The sequence below is a fragment of the Lepus europaeus genome, chromosome 14 (assembly GCF_033115175.1).
Source record: "Lepus europaeus isolate LE1 chromosome 14, mLepTim1.pri, whole genome shotgun sequence".
Classification (NCBI taxonomy): Eukaryota; Metazoa; Chordata; class Mammalia; order Lagomorpha; family Leporidae; genus Lepus; species Lepus europaeus.
In genome coordinates, this window is record NC_084840.1 from 39,841,923 (window position 1) to 39,857,631 (window position 15,709).

Consider the following 15,709-nt stretch of genomic DNA (forward strand, 5'->3'; position numbering starts at 1 on the left):
GGCCCGTTTTCTAGTTCTTTCAAAAATTACAACAAATATTGAAGGATTTGAGAAGTAAAAAAAAATCTCCTAAAATTCAACTCTGAAAGCTAAATCTCTACAAAAAAGAAAAATGGCACCAATATTAACTTTGTCCCAAGAAGTTTCTTAAATATAAACTGTTCTCAAAGGACTGGTTTTTTTCCTGAAACACAAAGATAAATTTATGTTATCAAGTTCTAATTTGAGTCTTTCTCTGTCATAATTCTGAAAGCTGAAACATGCATTAAATATTACCTTTGTGACAAACGAAGCAGAAATAGTCCAAAATTCCTTGTTCTGTCTAGCCTTGTGGGCAGAGACTACTTGAAGATCATATGGATTGTAAAGGGCATTTGATGGATGAGCCCTAGGAAGGCAGTATACAAATTCTCCATCATCTTCCAAAGGGTGCTGAGGTTAAAACATAATTAACCAATTTGATTACACCACCTAATGAAATGGCTAAAGAAATCACTCAGTAAATTGAAGCTATGTTAATACAGATTAAAAATACCACTGAGGAAAGCTAACATCAAATTAAATCTAATTCTAGTTCAAAGAAATCAATTTTATGAAAATTAAGCATATTTACTTTCATTACTAAACATTATGTGGTGACAGAACATCAGGAAACTTTTATCTTTAAGCTACGGATGTGTGCTTCATAGCCCACAGGACATGATGACATCCCTTTTACATAGATGTAAAGGCTACTTCCACCAAGTTTGCCTGCTAACACAAGAAGCCTTTTTGGCATATTAATTTTGCACTTGGTTTTCTAACAATGATGGTTTATATAATAACAATAGTTAACATTTGTTCAGTAACTAATACATGCTTAAGAAGCCGGCGCCGCAGCTCAATAGGCTAATCCTCTGCCTTGCGGCGCCAGCACACCGGGTTCTAGTCCCGGTCGGGGCGCCGGATTCTGTCCCAGTTGCCCCTCTTCCAGGCCAGCTCTCTGCTATGGCCTGGGAGTGCAGTGGATGATGGCTCAAGTCCTTGGGCCCTGCACCCCATGGGAGACCAGGAGAAGCACCTGGCTCCTGCCTTCGGATCAGTGCAGTGCACCAGCCGCGAACCAACGGCAAAGGAAAACCTTTCTCTCTGTCTCTCTCTCTCTCACTGTCCACTCTGCCTGTCAAAAAATATAAATAAAAAAATAAATAAATTTAAAAAAAATAATACATGCTTAATAAATAATGAGTTCACATGCATTTTCTTTACAAACATGAGAGTTTAATCTCAGCTTCAATGTTGGGGTCTCAAGTCCGAGGCTGGCCCCTGACCAGCAGGGGCCAGTACACTCCCCAACAAGGTAAAAGGGAAGGGTAAGGTCGACGGGTCAAGTACACACCACAAGCACCCGTGAGTTCTGTCAAAGCAGGAACCGCTTTATTGAGGAAGCGTACAGGCTTATAAAGCTTACAAAGGACATGCACAGTAGGGGAGCCAATCAGAGAAAAAGTCACGCAGGCACGGGTGGACCATGCACAGGGGCACCTTAAGTAAAGTACAGGGATCACGCTCTGTCCACGCGTCTGTAACTAGAGCGGACCTATCCCTGCTGGTGGTCTGATCTTACATAGCTTAATCACAGCAGCAGCAAACATGCCCCTCCCCAGGTGCCATATTGTAATGGAGATTTTAGGCAATGCCCAACACTTCAGTCTCTTAAATTGAAAGGGATTAAGGTTTGATACTTTTGATTCCATTCAATATATGTAGAAATAACTTGATGAGTTAGGTGATTTGGGAAAAATCGCAAATTCATTTAGTGAAAAAACAGGGATTTAAATCCAAGTCTGACTAGAACCATGCTCTAAACCATGCATTAAACTGTAATGCCTGTCTTTCATTTACTTGGCATTACTGAGAAATTAGTCATTTTCCATTAAGAAAAATGTTTAAGTGGAATTCCATTCTTTTAACTTTAAAATGGTTAACTGTTATTAATGAAAACAATACTAAAACTATAAAGAAGCCTAATTTAGTCTACTCTAGGTAGTTGAATTTTATTATTAAAAAAGCACGTAGTATTTAGTGATTCATTTCAGAAGTTATTAAACTGAGTAAATAGTTGCCCATTACTGTGGTTTTCAAATCCAGTTTTACCATATTTTGGGGGGGGGGGGGTCTTCCTTGAAAATCATTCATTTCTTAATGGTTTTAGTTGTTTCACTCTCTTATTTTGGTTTCTGATATAATCTAAGAAACCTTCAAAAACAAGTTTAAAAACTACCAATAGGAATAAGTGTTTGCTTCCATGGTTAAGCTGCCAGTTGGGACACCTGCGCCCGCCATGAGAATGCCTGGTTTCAGTCCCAGCTTCTCGGCTTCCTGCCGAGCTTCCTGCTGATGTGCGCCCTGGGACGAGCCATGGTGGTTTGAGTACCTGGTCCTTGCCACCCAAAAGGAATACCTGGATTGAGTTCTGGGCTCCTGACTTTGGGCCTGGCCCAGCCCTGGCTGCTGCAGGCATTTGAGGAATGAACCCATCAAGGAAGATATCTTGTTCTCTTACTTGCTCTCCCTCTCCCTCCCTGTCTTTCAAATAAAATGAAAACTAAACAGAACAATTTTAACTCAAAAAGGGCAATAGGCTCAGAGGCTTTGTTATGGTTATTTGGCCACTTGAGCCATGCGTTCTCTGAACAAAGTTTCAAGATGTGAGGTTACTAGAAACTTAAGTCAGACACAATTATTCTAAACATACTGCATATGTAAATCAAAATTCAATTATAAAAGCATAATATGTTCCAATTAAATTTTTGTTTTTCAATTGAAAGGAAGTTTTTTTTTTTCATATTCTCCATCCATTTTTTCCCATACAAATGAACATACCTTATTTGAATGTCTACGGCACCCATGTATAGCTATGGTTTATTTATTTATTTATTTTTTGACAGAGTTAGACAGTGAGAGAGAGAGAGAGAGAGAGAGAAAGGTCTTCCTTCTGTTGGTTCACCCTCCAAATGGCCGCTGCAGCCGGTGCGCTGCGCCGATCCGAAGGCAGGAGCCAGGTGCGTCCTCCTTGTCTCCCATGCGGGTGCAGTGCCCAAGCACTTGGGCCATCCTCCACTGCACTCCTGGGCCACAGCAGAGAGCTGGCCTGGAAGAGGGGCAACCGGGACAGAATCCAGCGCCCCGACAGGGACTAGAACCCGGTGTGCCGGCGCCGCAAGGCGGAGGATTAGCCAATTGAGCCGTGGCACCGGCTGGTTTTTTTTTTTTAACCACTGTGTCTGCCTTCTGCTTTCTCTCATTCCATTTTCACAACTCTCTCTAGGGTAACTATTATCTTCACTTCAAGGTCAAAGAAAATAGAACCCAAGGAGGGTAGGAACTTGCCCAAGATAACACAATGAGCAGGTACAGAGACTCAGAAAGGTGAGTCTGATGCCCTGATGCAAGTTCTCTCCTTTACATTGTGCCATTGTGTGGCCTGTGAACAACAATCAAGACATTTATCCTCATAGGAACTATGAAAAGCAGCAATGAACAGACTATGGCCAAGGCCAGGGACCCGTTTTTGGTTAAAAAAAAAAAAAAAAAAAGCCCCATCTATTTGTTAATGGACTATCAATGCCTTTGCACTACAGTGACAGTGATGCCTAGTTGCAAAAGGAATATATGACCTGCAAAGTCTACACTATTTATTATCTGGTCCTTTTCAGAAAAAGTTTGTTGATCCTGGTTTGCAGCAATGGTTCTTAACAGTGCATCAGATCACCTGGAGAGTTTAATAAACTACGGAGTGTTGGCCTTGTCCCCAGAGTTTTGGACTAGGCGGGCCTGAGGAGTAAAGGAGAATCCGTATTTATTTATTTATTTTTTTTTTACAGGCAGTGGACAGTGAGAGAGAGAGAGAGACAGAGAGAAAGGTCTTCCTTTTACCATTGGTTCACCCTCCAATGGCCGCTGCAGCTGGCACACCACGCTGATCCAAAACCAGGAGCCAGGTGCTTCTCCTGGTCTCCCATACGGGTGCAGGGCCCAAGCACCTGGGCCATCCTCCACTGCATTCCCGGGCCACAGCAGAGAGCTGGCCTGGAAGAGGAGCAACCGGGACAGAATCCGGTGTCCCGACTGGGACTAGAACCCGGTGTGCCAGCCGCAGGCAGAGGATTAGCCTATTGATCCGTGGTGCCAGCCGAAAATCTGTATTTCTAACAAGTTCCGAGGTGAAGCTGATGGTGCTTGTCTGGGGACTGTACTTGGAGAATCCCTCATGTAGTAGGGATTCATGTAGGAACAAGCCAACCCTGGCCAATCCTATCAGCCGTAATAAATGAGGCCTCTGGAGCGGAGGGAGACTGTGGGTCTTATCACAGCTTCCACCCTTGGTCAAGTGCCCTTGGACAAGATATAATTCCTCTGAAGGAAGAGGCTAATGAATCAGGAGAAAGGGGAAAGGACAAAGGAACAGAGATGACGATGATACGGAAATTGGCCACCAACAAATCACTGAGGACACAATGTTACAGGATCACACTGGGATTTCTTTGCCGATCACACACACAAACTGACAGTGCAGCACTGAAGATCAGATTCAGGTTTCAGGCAGACGGTATCCCTTTCTGGGGACCTGCTCAGTCAGAAGGGGTGAGAGGGAAGAGACAAACACTTAAGCATCGTGGGCTTACAAACTGATCCAGCTGATCCATTTTTCATTCTTTACATAAGTAAAATGAAATGACATCAAATACTTTCATGTGCATATACAATGCAGCAATGGTTGCAATTTGATCTTAATGTAATATCCGATTCTGACATAATATCTGAACTGAATGAAATAAATAAAAAGATACAGTTTCAAATAATCAATTTTTATAGTTCAAAATGGAATAAAACAGAATAATACCTTTAATATATTCTTTGGAATATACTTTTCACAAGGTCTATGCTTCAAACTGTGCTGTGGTAATGTAGTTTGCCAGTCCAGTCTTTCTCTCAGCCTAATGATATTTCTTATCACATCATCATCTTTTGGTTCTGGTATAGAATATTGAAGTAAAAGTCTGATATAAGTGCCATTAGAGTCACCACTTAGTTATAACATAACATTCTAAGTTTTTCTGTATAAAAATTTAAATGATAAAGTTTACATAAACACTACTCAATTAGAGGAGAAATAGAGCTAAAATTAGCTTTTAACATAAGGTAAAAAGAAGGAACAGTATTTATCTATTTAAGAAATACATGGCCAGGGGTAGATGTTTAGCCTGGGAATTGAGACTCCAGTTGACACGTCCATGTTGTGCACCAGAGTGCTCCAGGGCCCGACTCCAGCTTCCTGCCAATGCAGACCCTGGGAGGCCACAGTGATGTCTCCAGTGTGGGAAACCTGGAGTGGGTTCTCAGCTGCCTGCTTGGCTCAGCTTGTCTCGGTCTTGTGGGCTTCTGGGGAGTGAACCAGCAGGTGGGAGATATTTCTTTAATAAAGAAAACTTAAATTGTGAAAATAGGCCTTTTGTACAGGACGAAAGGCCCAATTCCACAATTATAAGCAAGCAAAGAAACTAGGAAGAGGAGCCAGTTGTAAGGCCTTTCTTCACTACAGGCCTAACGGGTGGAGGCAGGAGGGATGACAACGCAGGAGGGAAAAATTCTTAAGGACACTCATCCAGTGGATGCCTATCTGACTGTACCTTTCCTGATCTCTCAGCCAGCAGCCAGCAAGGCTCTCCTTCTGGAAATAGTCTCTTTTCTTGGTTTACTTTCAACAATCTGTACAGGTTGTCCTGTTGATCTTTAAACTGTTTTAATAGAATAAATAATGGGAGAAGCACACAAAAGACACGTAGGCAGACCCAGACATCTAAGATGTTATTTTCGATTTCTGGCCCTCCAGAGAGCACAAACCCCTCAGGCCCTTCCTTGGGAAGGGCTAAGTGAGATTTATGCTGTTATATGAAACAGTGTTGGAACCTTGACAAGGCACTGGTGCAACTCTAAGAACGAATGCCTCTTTAAATGTTGTGCTGCAGGCACCTTGCTTGTCACCCTAGTTTGGCTCCTCCAGTTGCTTAAACATGGAAATACATTAAAAATACTTAATTGAAAAGAAAGTTAGCTAACCATGGGTATCTGAGAGAAGAGGAGGAACTGAAATGTAAGAGAAGATGGCACTCACTGTGGCTGTCCAACAAGAGGATGAGTTACCTTACAGCTAGATCCAAAAACACATTTATAGAAGTCAAAATAGTGTGGTGTTGACACGGAAAACAGAGGAACAGAACAGATTAATGCCTACCAACTGAACTCAATATAGAAGACAACCTAATAAGTAAAAAAGTAAATCTTTTTTTTTTTTTTTTTGACAGGCAGAGTGGATAATGAGGGAGAGAGATAGAGAGAAAGGTCTTCCTTTTTGCTGTTGGTTCACCCTCCAATGGCCGCTGCGGCCAGCGCATCGTGCTGATCCGAAGCCAGGAGCCAAGTGCTTCTCCTGGTCTCCCTTGCGGGTGCAGGGCCCAAGCACTTGGGCCATCCTCCACTGCACTCCCGGGCCACAGCAGAGAGCTGGCCTGGAAGAGGGGCAACCGGGATAGAATCCGGCGCCCCAACCAGGACTAGAACCCGGTGTGCCGGTGCCACAAGGCGGAGGATTAGCCTGTTAAGCCACGGCGCCGGCCAAAAAAAGTAAATCTTAATGGAAGAGTGGTAAGCTATTTAGAAAAGCATGCAGCTATATGCAAGCATAGATTATGGGTGGGTTAGAGAAGAATGTATAACAATTCATAGAAATAATAGAAAAATTATGGGACAGTATATTTATAAATGTGAGATATCAAAGATTTCCTAAAAAAGAATCTAATCATGTTAAAATATGATAAATCTGACTCCCTAGAACTTAGCAACTTAACACAAGTCATCATATGCAAATTTAAAATATAATTTAAAAATAGCAGTAAATTTTTATAACCTGATAAGAGGCTATAAGAGACTAATATAATATTGACATGAATATACCAAATATTTTTAAAAATTCTTTTTTAAAAAGACTTATTTATTTGAAAGTCAGAGTTACAGAGAGGATGGGCAGAAAGAGAAAGAGAGAGAGAGATCTTCCATCCGATGTTTCATTCCCCAACTGGCCACAACAGCTGGAGCTGTGTTGATCTGCAGCCAGGAGCCAAGAGCCTCTTCCAGGTCTCCCACGAAGGTGCAGGGGCCCTATGATTTGGGCCATCTTCTACTGCCTTCCCAGGCCATAGCAGAGAGCTGGACCAGAAGTAGAGCAGCCAGGTGTCGAACTGGCGCCCCTATGGGATGCTGGCCCTTCAGGCCAGGGCTTAAACCTTCTGCACCACAGTGCTGGCCCCTATAAAAATTCCTACCAACTAGTAAAAAATAAAGATTTTGCTAGGAAGATGAGCAAGCAGTTTATAGTCATTGTATACATATAAGTAAAATATAATAAAGGGGACGTCACTATGGTGTAGTAGGCTGAGCCCCCTCCTGTGGTGCCAGCATCCCACATGGGCATCGGTTCATGTCCCAGCTGCTCCTCTTCCAATCCAGCTCTCTGTTGGTGGCCTGGGAAGGGGCACAGTGGAGGATGGCTCAAGTGCTTGGGCCCCTGAACCCATGTGGGGGACCCAAAGGAAGCTCCTGGCTTTGGATTGGCTCAGCTCTGGCCATTGTGCCATGTGGGGAGTGAACCAGCTGATGGAAGACCTTTCTGTCTGTAACTCTGCCTCTCAAATAAATAAATATTATATATATAGCAAAATACAAATGGCTAACAAGCTATTAAAAATATTCAATTTCATGAATCATCAGGGAATTGTAGATTAAAACAGGAAAGAAGCATCCAAAAATTAAAAGTGGGAAAGTATCAACTACCAGCAAGGGTAGTCCTCTTAAGAAATATTGTAGAAGTACACATTTTTGAGGGGGACTTGGTATATCTCATGGGTCTTATAGGCTTCAGGAAAATGGAGGCAAATGAAGGCAAATACAACAAAGAATGATTTTCAGAGTAAGTAGCAAATTTAAGGAACACTTGTCTTCCAAAAACCTGGAAAATTTCCTAAAAAAAGAATTGGATTAATTCCTAACAGAATCATGAACGTTTTACTAAAAACAAAAACATATGAGGGGCTTCAAAAAGATCATGGAAAACTCACCTTATCTTTTACTTCTGCTTTTTCATAACCTTTTGTGTCCCCTCGTATTCTATACTACACGTTGGAGGGTAATGCCTGCTGGGTGTATGGGCCCCATTCAAGATAATGGGTTTTAAGCTCGGAAATTTGGGAAGACTGGCCTGCCTCCCTCTTTCACACCGAGGTAAGAAAACAAATAGCAAAGACAAGGACAAGGAATGTCAAGGTTCCAGAGGCTGCTTTCCAGAGGCAAGCCGTGAAAAAAATAGTAAGGAACAGAGTAAAAACCAAACTCATCTATTTATCTAGATGCAGTTCAAAAATCTTCTCTTATAGCCATAATGAACCTGCATAAGAAAGCACAACTTTCAGAAACTATTAGTTAAGACTAGAGTCAAGCTGGCGCCGTGGCTTAACAGGCTAATCCTCCGCCTTGCGGCGCCAGCACACCGGGTTCTAGTCCCGGTTGGGGCGCCGGATTCTATCCCGGTTGCCCCTCTTCCAGGCCAGCTCTCTGCTATGGCCCGGGAAGGCAGTGGAGGATGGCCCAAGTCCTTGGGCCCTGCACCCGCATGGGAGACCAGGAGAAGCACCTGGCTCCTGGCTTCGGATCAACGCAATGTGCCGGCCGCAGCGGCCATTGGAGGGTGAACCAACAGCAAAAAGGAAGACCTTTCTTTCTGTCTCTCTCTCTCACTATCCACTCTGCCTGTCAAAAAAAAAAAAAAAAAAAAAAAAAGACTAGAGTCATTTAACACTCTGACAAATTTCAAATTTACTGATAGTTCAGATTCTCCAAACTCAAAAACACTTTAACAATTCTTAAAGCAACCAGACAGAAAATTCGGTAAGGCTGTCGGAAAACCAGCACAAGCCATAAGATCATGTGAAAGAGTAGTGTGCTTTCTGAACAAGCAGGTTCGGCGATACAGTACCTGTGGTGTCGTAATGCGCATACGTGGCTTTCCTGACCTTTGGACAAACATGCCAGACATCCTTTTTTTCCTTTAGTTTCTCTTTCTTTTTAGGAGAATCCGGTTCTGGAACAACTACACATTGTTGAGCAATAGCTTCTTTCATATAATCTGAAAATAAAACCACAGTTAATGGAAGGGCTAGCATGCACTATAAATAATACCATATACACATACCAAGCAACGCAGTTGCTCATCGTGTGGGGCAGGAAAGCACAGCGGTTAAAGGCACCGGCCCGGCACCAAACTGCCTTGGTTCCAAGCTCAGATGCAAGTGTGGCCACTCACTTCTGCATTTTCGCCTTCTTAGTTATCTGTCTACTTTGCTTTCCTCATCTCCCAAAGAAGGATTTTTGCAGTAAGAACCTCTTAGGCCTGTTTGAAGAATTGACTCATTTAAAGCACATAGTGCTCATTAAGGTAAAAAACAGTTGTTGATTTTATTGTTACTCTACACATGATCTTAGCCACAAGGTTGAGAAGCAATTGATTTTACTACTCTAAATCATGAAAATGTGACTCCTCATATGAAATAGAAGAAAATCTTTTTTACTAACTGTAATTTGTTACCTGAATATAGAACATATTTTTATATAAATGTAGCAAAGTAGTAAAAGGACTATTTTTCATATTTCTTCTAAGGCTTGCCTAATTGGTAGATTTTCAGCACATAGAAGTTATTCAAAATAAGGTTTTTGAGAGGTAAACAGATTGTACTCATTCTCATTTATTTAATAAGTATTTATATAGCACAAGCTGCTGAGCTACAAGGCAATAGGGGGTAAGACAATAATTACAAAGAAAACAAGTACATATGAAATAACCTAATAAATTCTATTTCAGCCACCTCCTATTTCAGAGGACAGAGATAATATCTAGTCTGCATATTCAGAGACCACACACCTGTCCTGTTCCAGGGAACCAAGTGATGAAAGATGGTGGGGTTTTTTAGTTGAGAGGTAGAGGGTAGAGAAGGGGATACACTGGGGGATGAAAGACAAGAAAACAGAGGTTGGGGGCCAGCATGTTGGCACAGTGGGACAAGCCACCACTTGCAAAGTTGGCTTCCCATATCAAACTGTCCCTTGGAATCCTGGCTGTTCCACTTCCAATCCAGCTCCCTGCTAACGTACCTAGGAAGATAGTAGAAGACAGCCTAAGTACTTGGCCCTCTGTCACTCACGTGGGAGACCCAGATGGAGCTCCTGGCTTTTCCGCCTGGCCCAGCCACAGCTGCTGCAGCCATCTGGGGAGTGACCCGGAAGATGGAGAATCTCTCTGGCCCTCCCCTTCTCTCTATAACTCTCTCTCTCTCTCTCTCTCTCTCTATATATATATATATAAAATAGAAAAAAGAAAATGAAAGCATTGTCCAGATCACAATGACAGTGTATGTGAGAAGGTTGTGAAAATTTTCATCTACCTTTAACCTTTACTCTGAGTTCCTGCCACCTCTTTGCCTTAACAGGAACCCAGCTGTGCCTGTGGACATCGCTGACACACAACTCTCTCAAGCAGCTGCTGGTTTTTCTCCCACACTCCAGGACACCCCGAGGTTGAAAATTAGGCTTCTTGCCCCCATTGCTCCCGCTCACCACTCCCAAATCGTTCCAACTTGCCCTCTGTACAAAATAAAATCCTGCTCCTTTGAAGTGCATGTCTTTTTGTCACACGATACTCCTGCACTCTTCATTGATACCCGCGGGTGGCCTGGGCACTCAGTGAACCCGGAACTCTGGCTCCAGGAAGGCCCACTTTGGGCGTATCAAAGCTGTCATCATTTGGATGTCTTCAGTGTTCATGGAGTAGGGTTCCTCTGCTACCAGTGCTCCTTTCTTCTGCCTTCTAGATGGCCGCACCTCTCCACACTTCAGAACAACAGATTCTTTTTTTTTTTTTAAGATTTATTTATTTATTTGAAAGCTAAAGTTATACAGAGAGAGGAGAGGCACACACACACACACACAGAGAGAGAGAAAGAGAGAGAGAGAGAGAGAGAGAGACAAAGTCTTCCATCCGATGGTTCACTTCCCAGTTGGCTGCAATGGCTGGAGCTGCGCCGATCTGAAGCCAGGAGCCAGGAACTTCTTCCAGGTCTCCTACACGGGTGCAGGAGCCCAAGGATTTGGGCCACCTTCCACTGCTTTCCCAGGCTATAGCAGAGAGCTGGATCAGAAGTGGAGCAGCCAGGTCTTGAGCCGGCACCCATGTGGGATGCTGGCACTTCAGGCCAGGGTGATAACCCGCTGCACCATTGTGCCAGCACTGTAAAAACAGATTCTAGCAACTCTGAGCTATGTCTACTACAACAGTTTTATTTTCAGATCACCTTAAAGAAGAGATGGCTGAGCACCACATAGTTGCTCCATGTGTGGCTACTGTTACATCCTAGTGCCCGTCATCAGCTGCTCTCTCATCTTCCCGGCTGCCTCCATGCTCCCAAAGAATTCTGACTTCATCATGACCTCCAACAGATTGCCCCATAGCTTTCTTACAACCCATCATCCTTCTATTTTTCTTCACCCTTCTCATTATACGGAGTAGTTTATTTTGTCTTTCCATACACTCTTGCCAATATCCTTAGCGCGCTCTCTGCTCTATATGGCAAAGCATCAGCCCTGGATGAACCCACATCTGTAAGCTTTCTATAGCGGCACATCCCACATTAAGCTCCACAACTAGATGGATTGGTCATTTCCCAAATTCATTTCAGTTAACCACGAACAGACTCTGTACACCTATGAGAAATCCTATTGTATCATTAACTTGGTCTTCCAATCCTTTCCAATGGCTATTTCAGATTGTCATACTCCTAAAATCTGTGAGCCTTTACCTTCCAGTCTCTCTCCTTCATCTGATCTCGATGCTTAATTCCCTGGAAACATAAAAGGGAATTCCTGCACCTAGCCATTGCCAAACAAACCAAGCAACCCACATTTGCACTCATTTTTTTCCTCCCGACTTAGTCAAGATGCCAGGACGTTCTTCCTCTTATGCAAGACCACTCCTTCCCACCTTTTGTTTGGATCTCATCTCTCCACGCATACACTATTTAACTACTCCTTTTTTCTTTTGCATAACCAAGCATCTCCCACCTTAAATAAAGTGCATTCTTTGGCCACAACTCTTTCCAGTTATTAATCTTGTCACCGCTGAACTTCTCAGAAACAGTTGCTAAAATAAACTGTTCTATTTCCTCATCTACTGTTCCTTTCATAATCCACTCCAGTCTGGCTTTGAAATTCCACCCAAACAGCACAGTACTCAGGTCAGTAAGGTCAACGGGCCTTTTTCAGGCCTCATTTTATGTAAGTTATCAATATTATTTGATTCTTTAGAATACTCCTTTCTTTTATTTTTAAATGACACTTGAAACTGTCTACATTTCTGGGCTACATAGCACCTCCAACATTTATCATAACTTTATCGTGAAAACATCCAAGGCCCATCCCTCTAACATTTTAAAAGATATATAGCACATTAACGTTATCTGTAATCAGCCTACTATGCGCCAGGAACCGAACTTCTTGTCCCTAATTGTAAATAAGCATTCACTGGTAAACCTGCCTTCACCCTTCCCTCTCCCCCTCCTCCCCATCTGTGATAACCACCACTCTCTCCTCAACTTGCATGAGACCAGCTATTTTAGACTCCACGCATGAGGGAGTTCAGGCTGTGTTTGTCTGTCTGTGAGTATAATGCCCTCCCTTTTGTTATCATTTCTTCCTGTGACCATGGTGAGAAAGTGAAGTCACAGCACAACCAGAAGCCACAAGGATCTTGAGAAAATGTTGCCCCCCCCCTTTGAGATCATCATCTCAAAACTAAAACAAAAACAAAAACTATGCATGTTAGACGACATTCAGATAGAGTGATGTCAACTGCAGGTTGCTATAGAAACAGAAATGTCCAACCTCCTTGGTGGTGGTGATATCTCTATTGTTATTTTTGTTTATCAGCATTTGGGTAATGTTCCCTTTAAAAAATGAGCTTTGTATCTGATGGCACAGGTAATTGCCATGACTAATCTAATTAATAAAATATCAAACCTTATATTTTCAAAGTAAACTGTAGTATTTCTGTGTGTCTTACTTGTTTCTTTTTTTTTTTAAGATTTTAAAAATTTATTTGCAAGGCCAAATTACAGAGAGGCAGAGGTGGGGTGGGGCGAGAGAGAAAGAGAGAGAGTCTTCCATCTGCTGGTTCACTTCCCAAATGACAGCAACGGCCAGAGCTGACCCGATCCAAAGCCAGGAGCTTGGAGCTGCTTCCAGGATCCCATGTGGGTGCAGGGTTCCAAGGACTTGGGCCATCTTCTACTGCTTTCCCAGGCCATAGCAAGGAGCTGGATCAGAAGTGCAGCTGCCAGGACTCAAAACGGCACCCATTTGGGATGCTGGCACTGCAGGCAGTGGCTTTACCTGCTATTTGACAGCACCAGCACGAGCCCCACTTGTTTTCCTAATTTAACGTTATAGGAAAACTTCGTTCAGTCTCCATAGAAATAAAACATGAATCCACATGCCTGGATAGTAATCCTCATCTGTTTCTTGTTTCTTCTCTGCCTTCAGTGGCACAGGGAATGTCTTCCCTGTGTCATATCCCAAGGCTCCCTGCTCATCTGTTTCAGATGGTTGATTCTCTGATTCTGTGATTTCTTCGGATTGCTGCTCTTCACATGTCTGATGTCTGGTAGGACAAAATATATTCCAAGTAAACAATGAGCAATCGCACCAATAAATAATGAACTGTTAGCACAACCACCTGAAGTTTCACTTTTGTAACTGAAACAGCTTCTTATGGTTAACATTCTCTACAACTTAAAGATTGAATATTTATTTTGTACATTATAATACAACGTAATGTCTATTAATAAGATCTGGAACATTTACAGTGCAAGTCTAGTTAAGTGCTCCAGTAGGTATAACTGGTTTTCACATAAAAATAAGTATCATATATTATTACTAGAAATGTAAAGCTAGAAGGTATAAGAGAATTGATCTCGTTTTGGATGCAGAAATGTTCCCACTTAGGTAGGTGGCAGAATGAACTCAGAACAGTGTCCTGAAATTGCGAATTTATGCATTGCTCTCCTTTATGACAATAAAGCAGAGAACTCAACCCCTCTAAGGATTAAAACCAAAATCTTCCCACAGCACATCAGGCAACTGTCTACTCTGTAAATGTTGAAAAAAAAAAAAAACTTCAAGAACGAAATCCTAAATTACTGTCTATAATCTGTTCAGGAGAGCAGACTTTAAGAAGGCAGAAGAAATGCAGGCTTCTGTGACAGCTCATCTGTATTTTGGGGGGAGGGGGAGTGCCTTTGGTCTGTTAAATAAAAATGCTTAATCACATAAGTAAACTTTTCTTCAGGGACAAATAAGACACAACTTCTTGTTCATGAACAGTTCCTGTTGTGAGTCCCTATCTGGTTTATAACATCTTGAAAAGCTTCCTCCACTGAAACTGTACTAACCTCCCCACCCCCACCCTTTCTCCCGTCCCTACATGCTCAATCCTGCCCCTCAATGAACCCTCAGTATTCCGCCTTGGACACCACTCTTTCCCTTAGTTTGGTAGCCTTGTGGGCAGGGAGAGTGGAAGATTGAGAGGGGAAAGGCGGAGCTCAGGGACAGCCATGAACGCCCACCCTTGTCATTATCCACTTACTCATTTCTACCCTTGGCACATATGGGGTGCTGAAGTAGTAACAGCCCAAGTGCCCTGGCTAATTTGGCTGGTCACGGTGTGCCTACAGTGGTTCACCATGCTAGCCATCTATTGTTGAAATACTCTAGGGAAAAACAAAATCTCATTTTACCATATCTTCTTTTTACCTTGGTTTTTTCTTGCCTTCTTCTTCACATTTTTCTTGAATTAAAGTAGTAAAATCAAGGGGAATAAATTTCGCCATTTTTTCGTCTCGATGAAATTATGAAGTCACTGGCTATAAAAAAGTTTACATTATTTAATAGTAGAGAATTTGACAATTACAGCTATTAGTATTCAAAACTTCATATATGGCTGCCAATTTCTCCAGAGGCTCAATATCCCAATTTAACCTTCCTATGTTTCTTGTATTTTAGTATAATCTGTAGTCCCTTCAGTAAGCTACTTAGCCTTCTAAGGGCAAACCATGTTGTCTAACTCTTTCTCTAAGGCAATTTTTTTCCTTCTTACATGATGGGCTTATGTGATACAATTTTAGCTCATATTAAATTCTAATCTAAAAATCATTCATTTAAAGACCATTTTCTCAGGGAAAGTCATGAACAAGAACTTAGGAGAGTCAGCAGACCTGGTAGCTCAAGTTGCTGAACTACTTCTACCATTCACGAAGCATCAAAAGCCCATATCCTGGTACTACCAGGATTCCCTACCTACACCAGGGCAGGTGAAAAGGGAATGGCTTTTGAGATATGAAAAAGGGAGTCTCTGAAAACTGAATGAAAAGTGACAGACCACAGAGAGAGACAAGATGCATGGACATTTTAACAAACTTGCTTGAGTTAAAAAGGCCAACACCTCACCTACCAAAACATTAATTAAGGATATACACCTACATAGAGAGTTTGTTTCCTAAGCTTTTAGGTTCTG

General features: G+C 42.3%; 1 protein-coding gene across 1 annotated transcript in view; it reads right to left on the reverse strand.

Annotated features, from left to right (window-relative positions):
* The window catches only part of LOC133773755 (dynein axonemal heavy chain 14-like), a 39,236-nt gene extending 24,197 nt beyond the window's left edge, over positions 1 to 15,039 (reverse strand). The window contains exons 1-5 of the mRNA XM_062211341.1: positions 14,950 to 15,039; positions 13,661 to 13,798; positions 9,071 to 9,222; positions 4,886 to 5,016; positions 346 to 432 (exon numbers count right to left, since the gene is read on the reverse strand). Of these exons, the coding sequence (XP_062067325.1) occupies positions 346 to 432; positions 4,886 to 5,016; positions 9,071 to 9,222; positions 13,661 to 13,798; positions 14,950 to 15,026 (585 nt within the window). The 5' untranslated portion in view covers positions 15,027 to 15,039. The remainder of the gene's footprint in view (positions 1 to 345; positions 433 to 4,885; positions 5,017 to 9,070; positions 9,223 to 13,660; positions 13,799 to 14,949) is intronic.
* Positions 15,040 to 15,709: the final 670 nt, after the last annotated feature.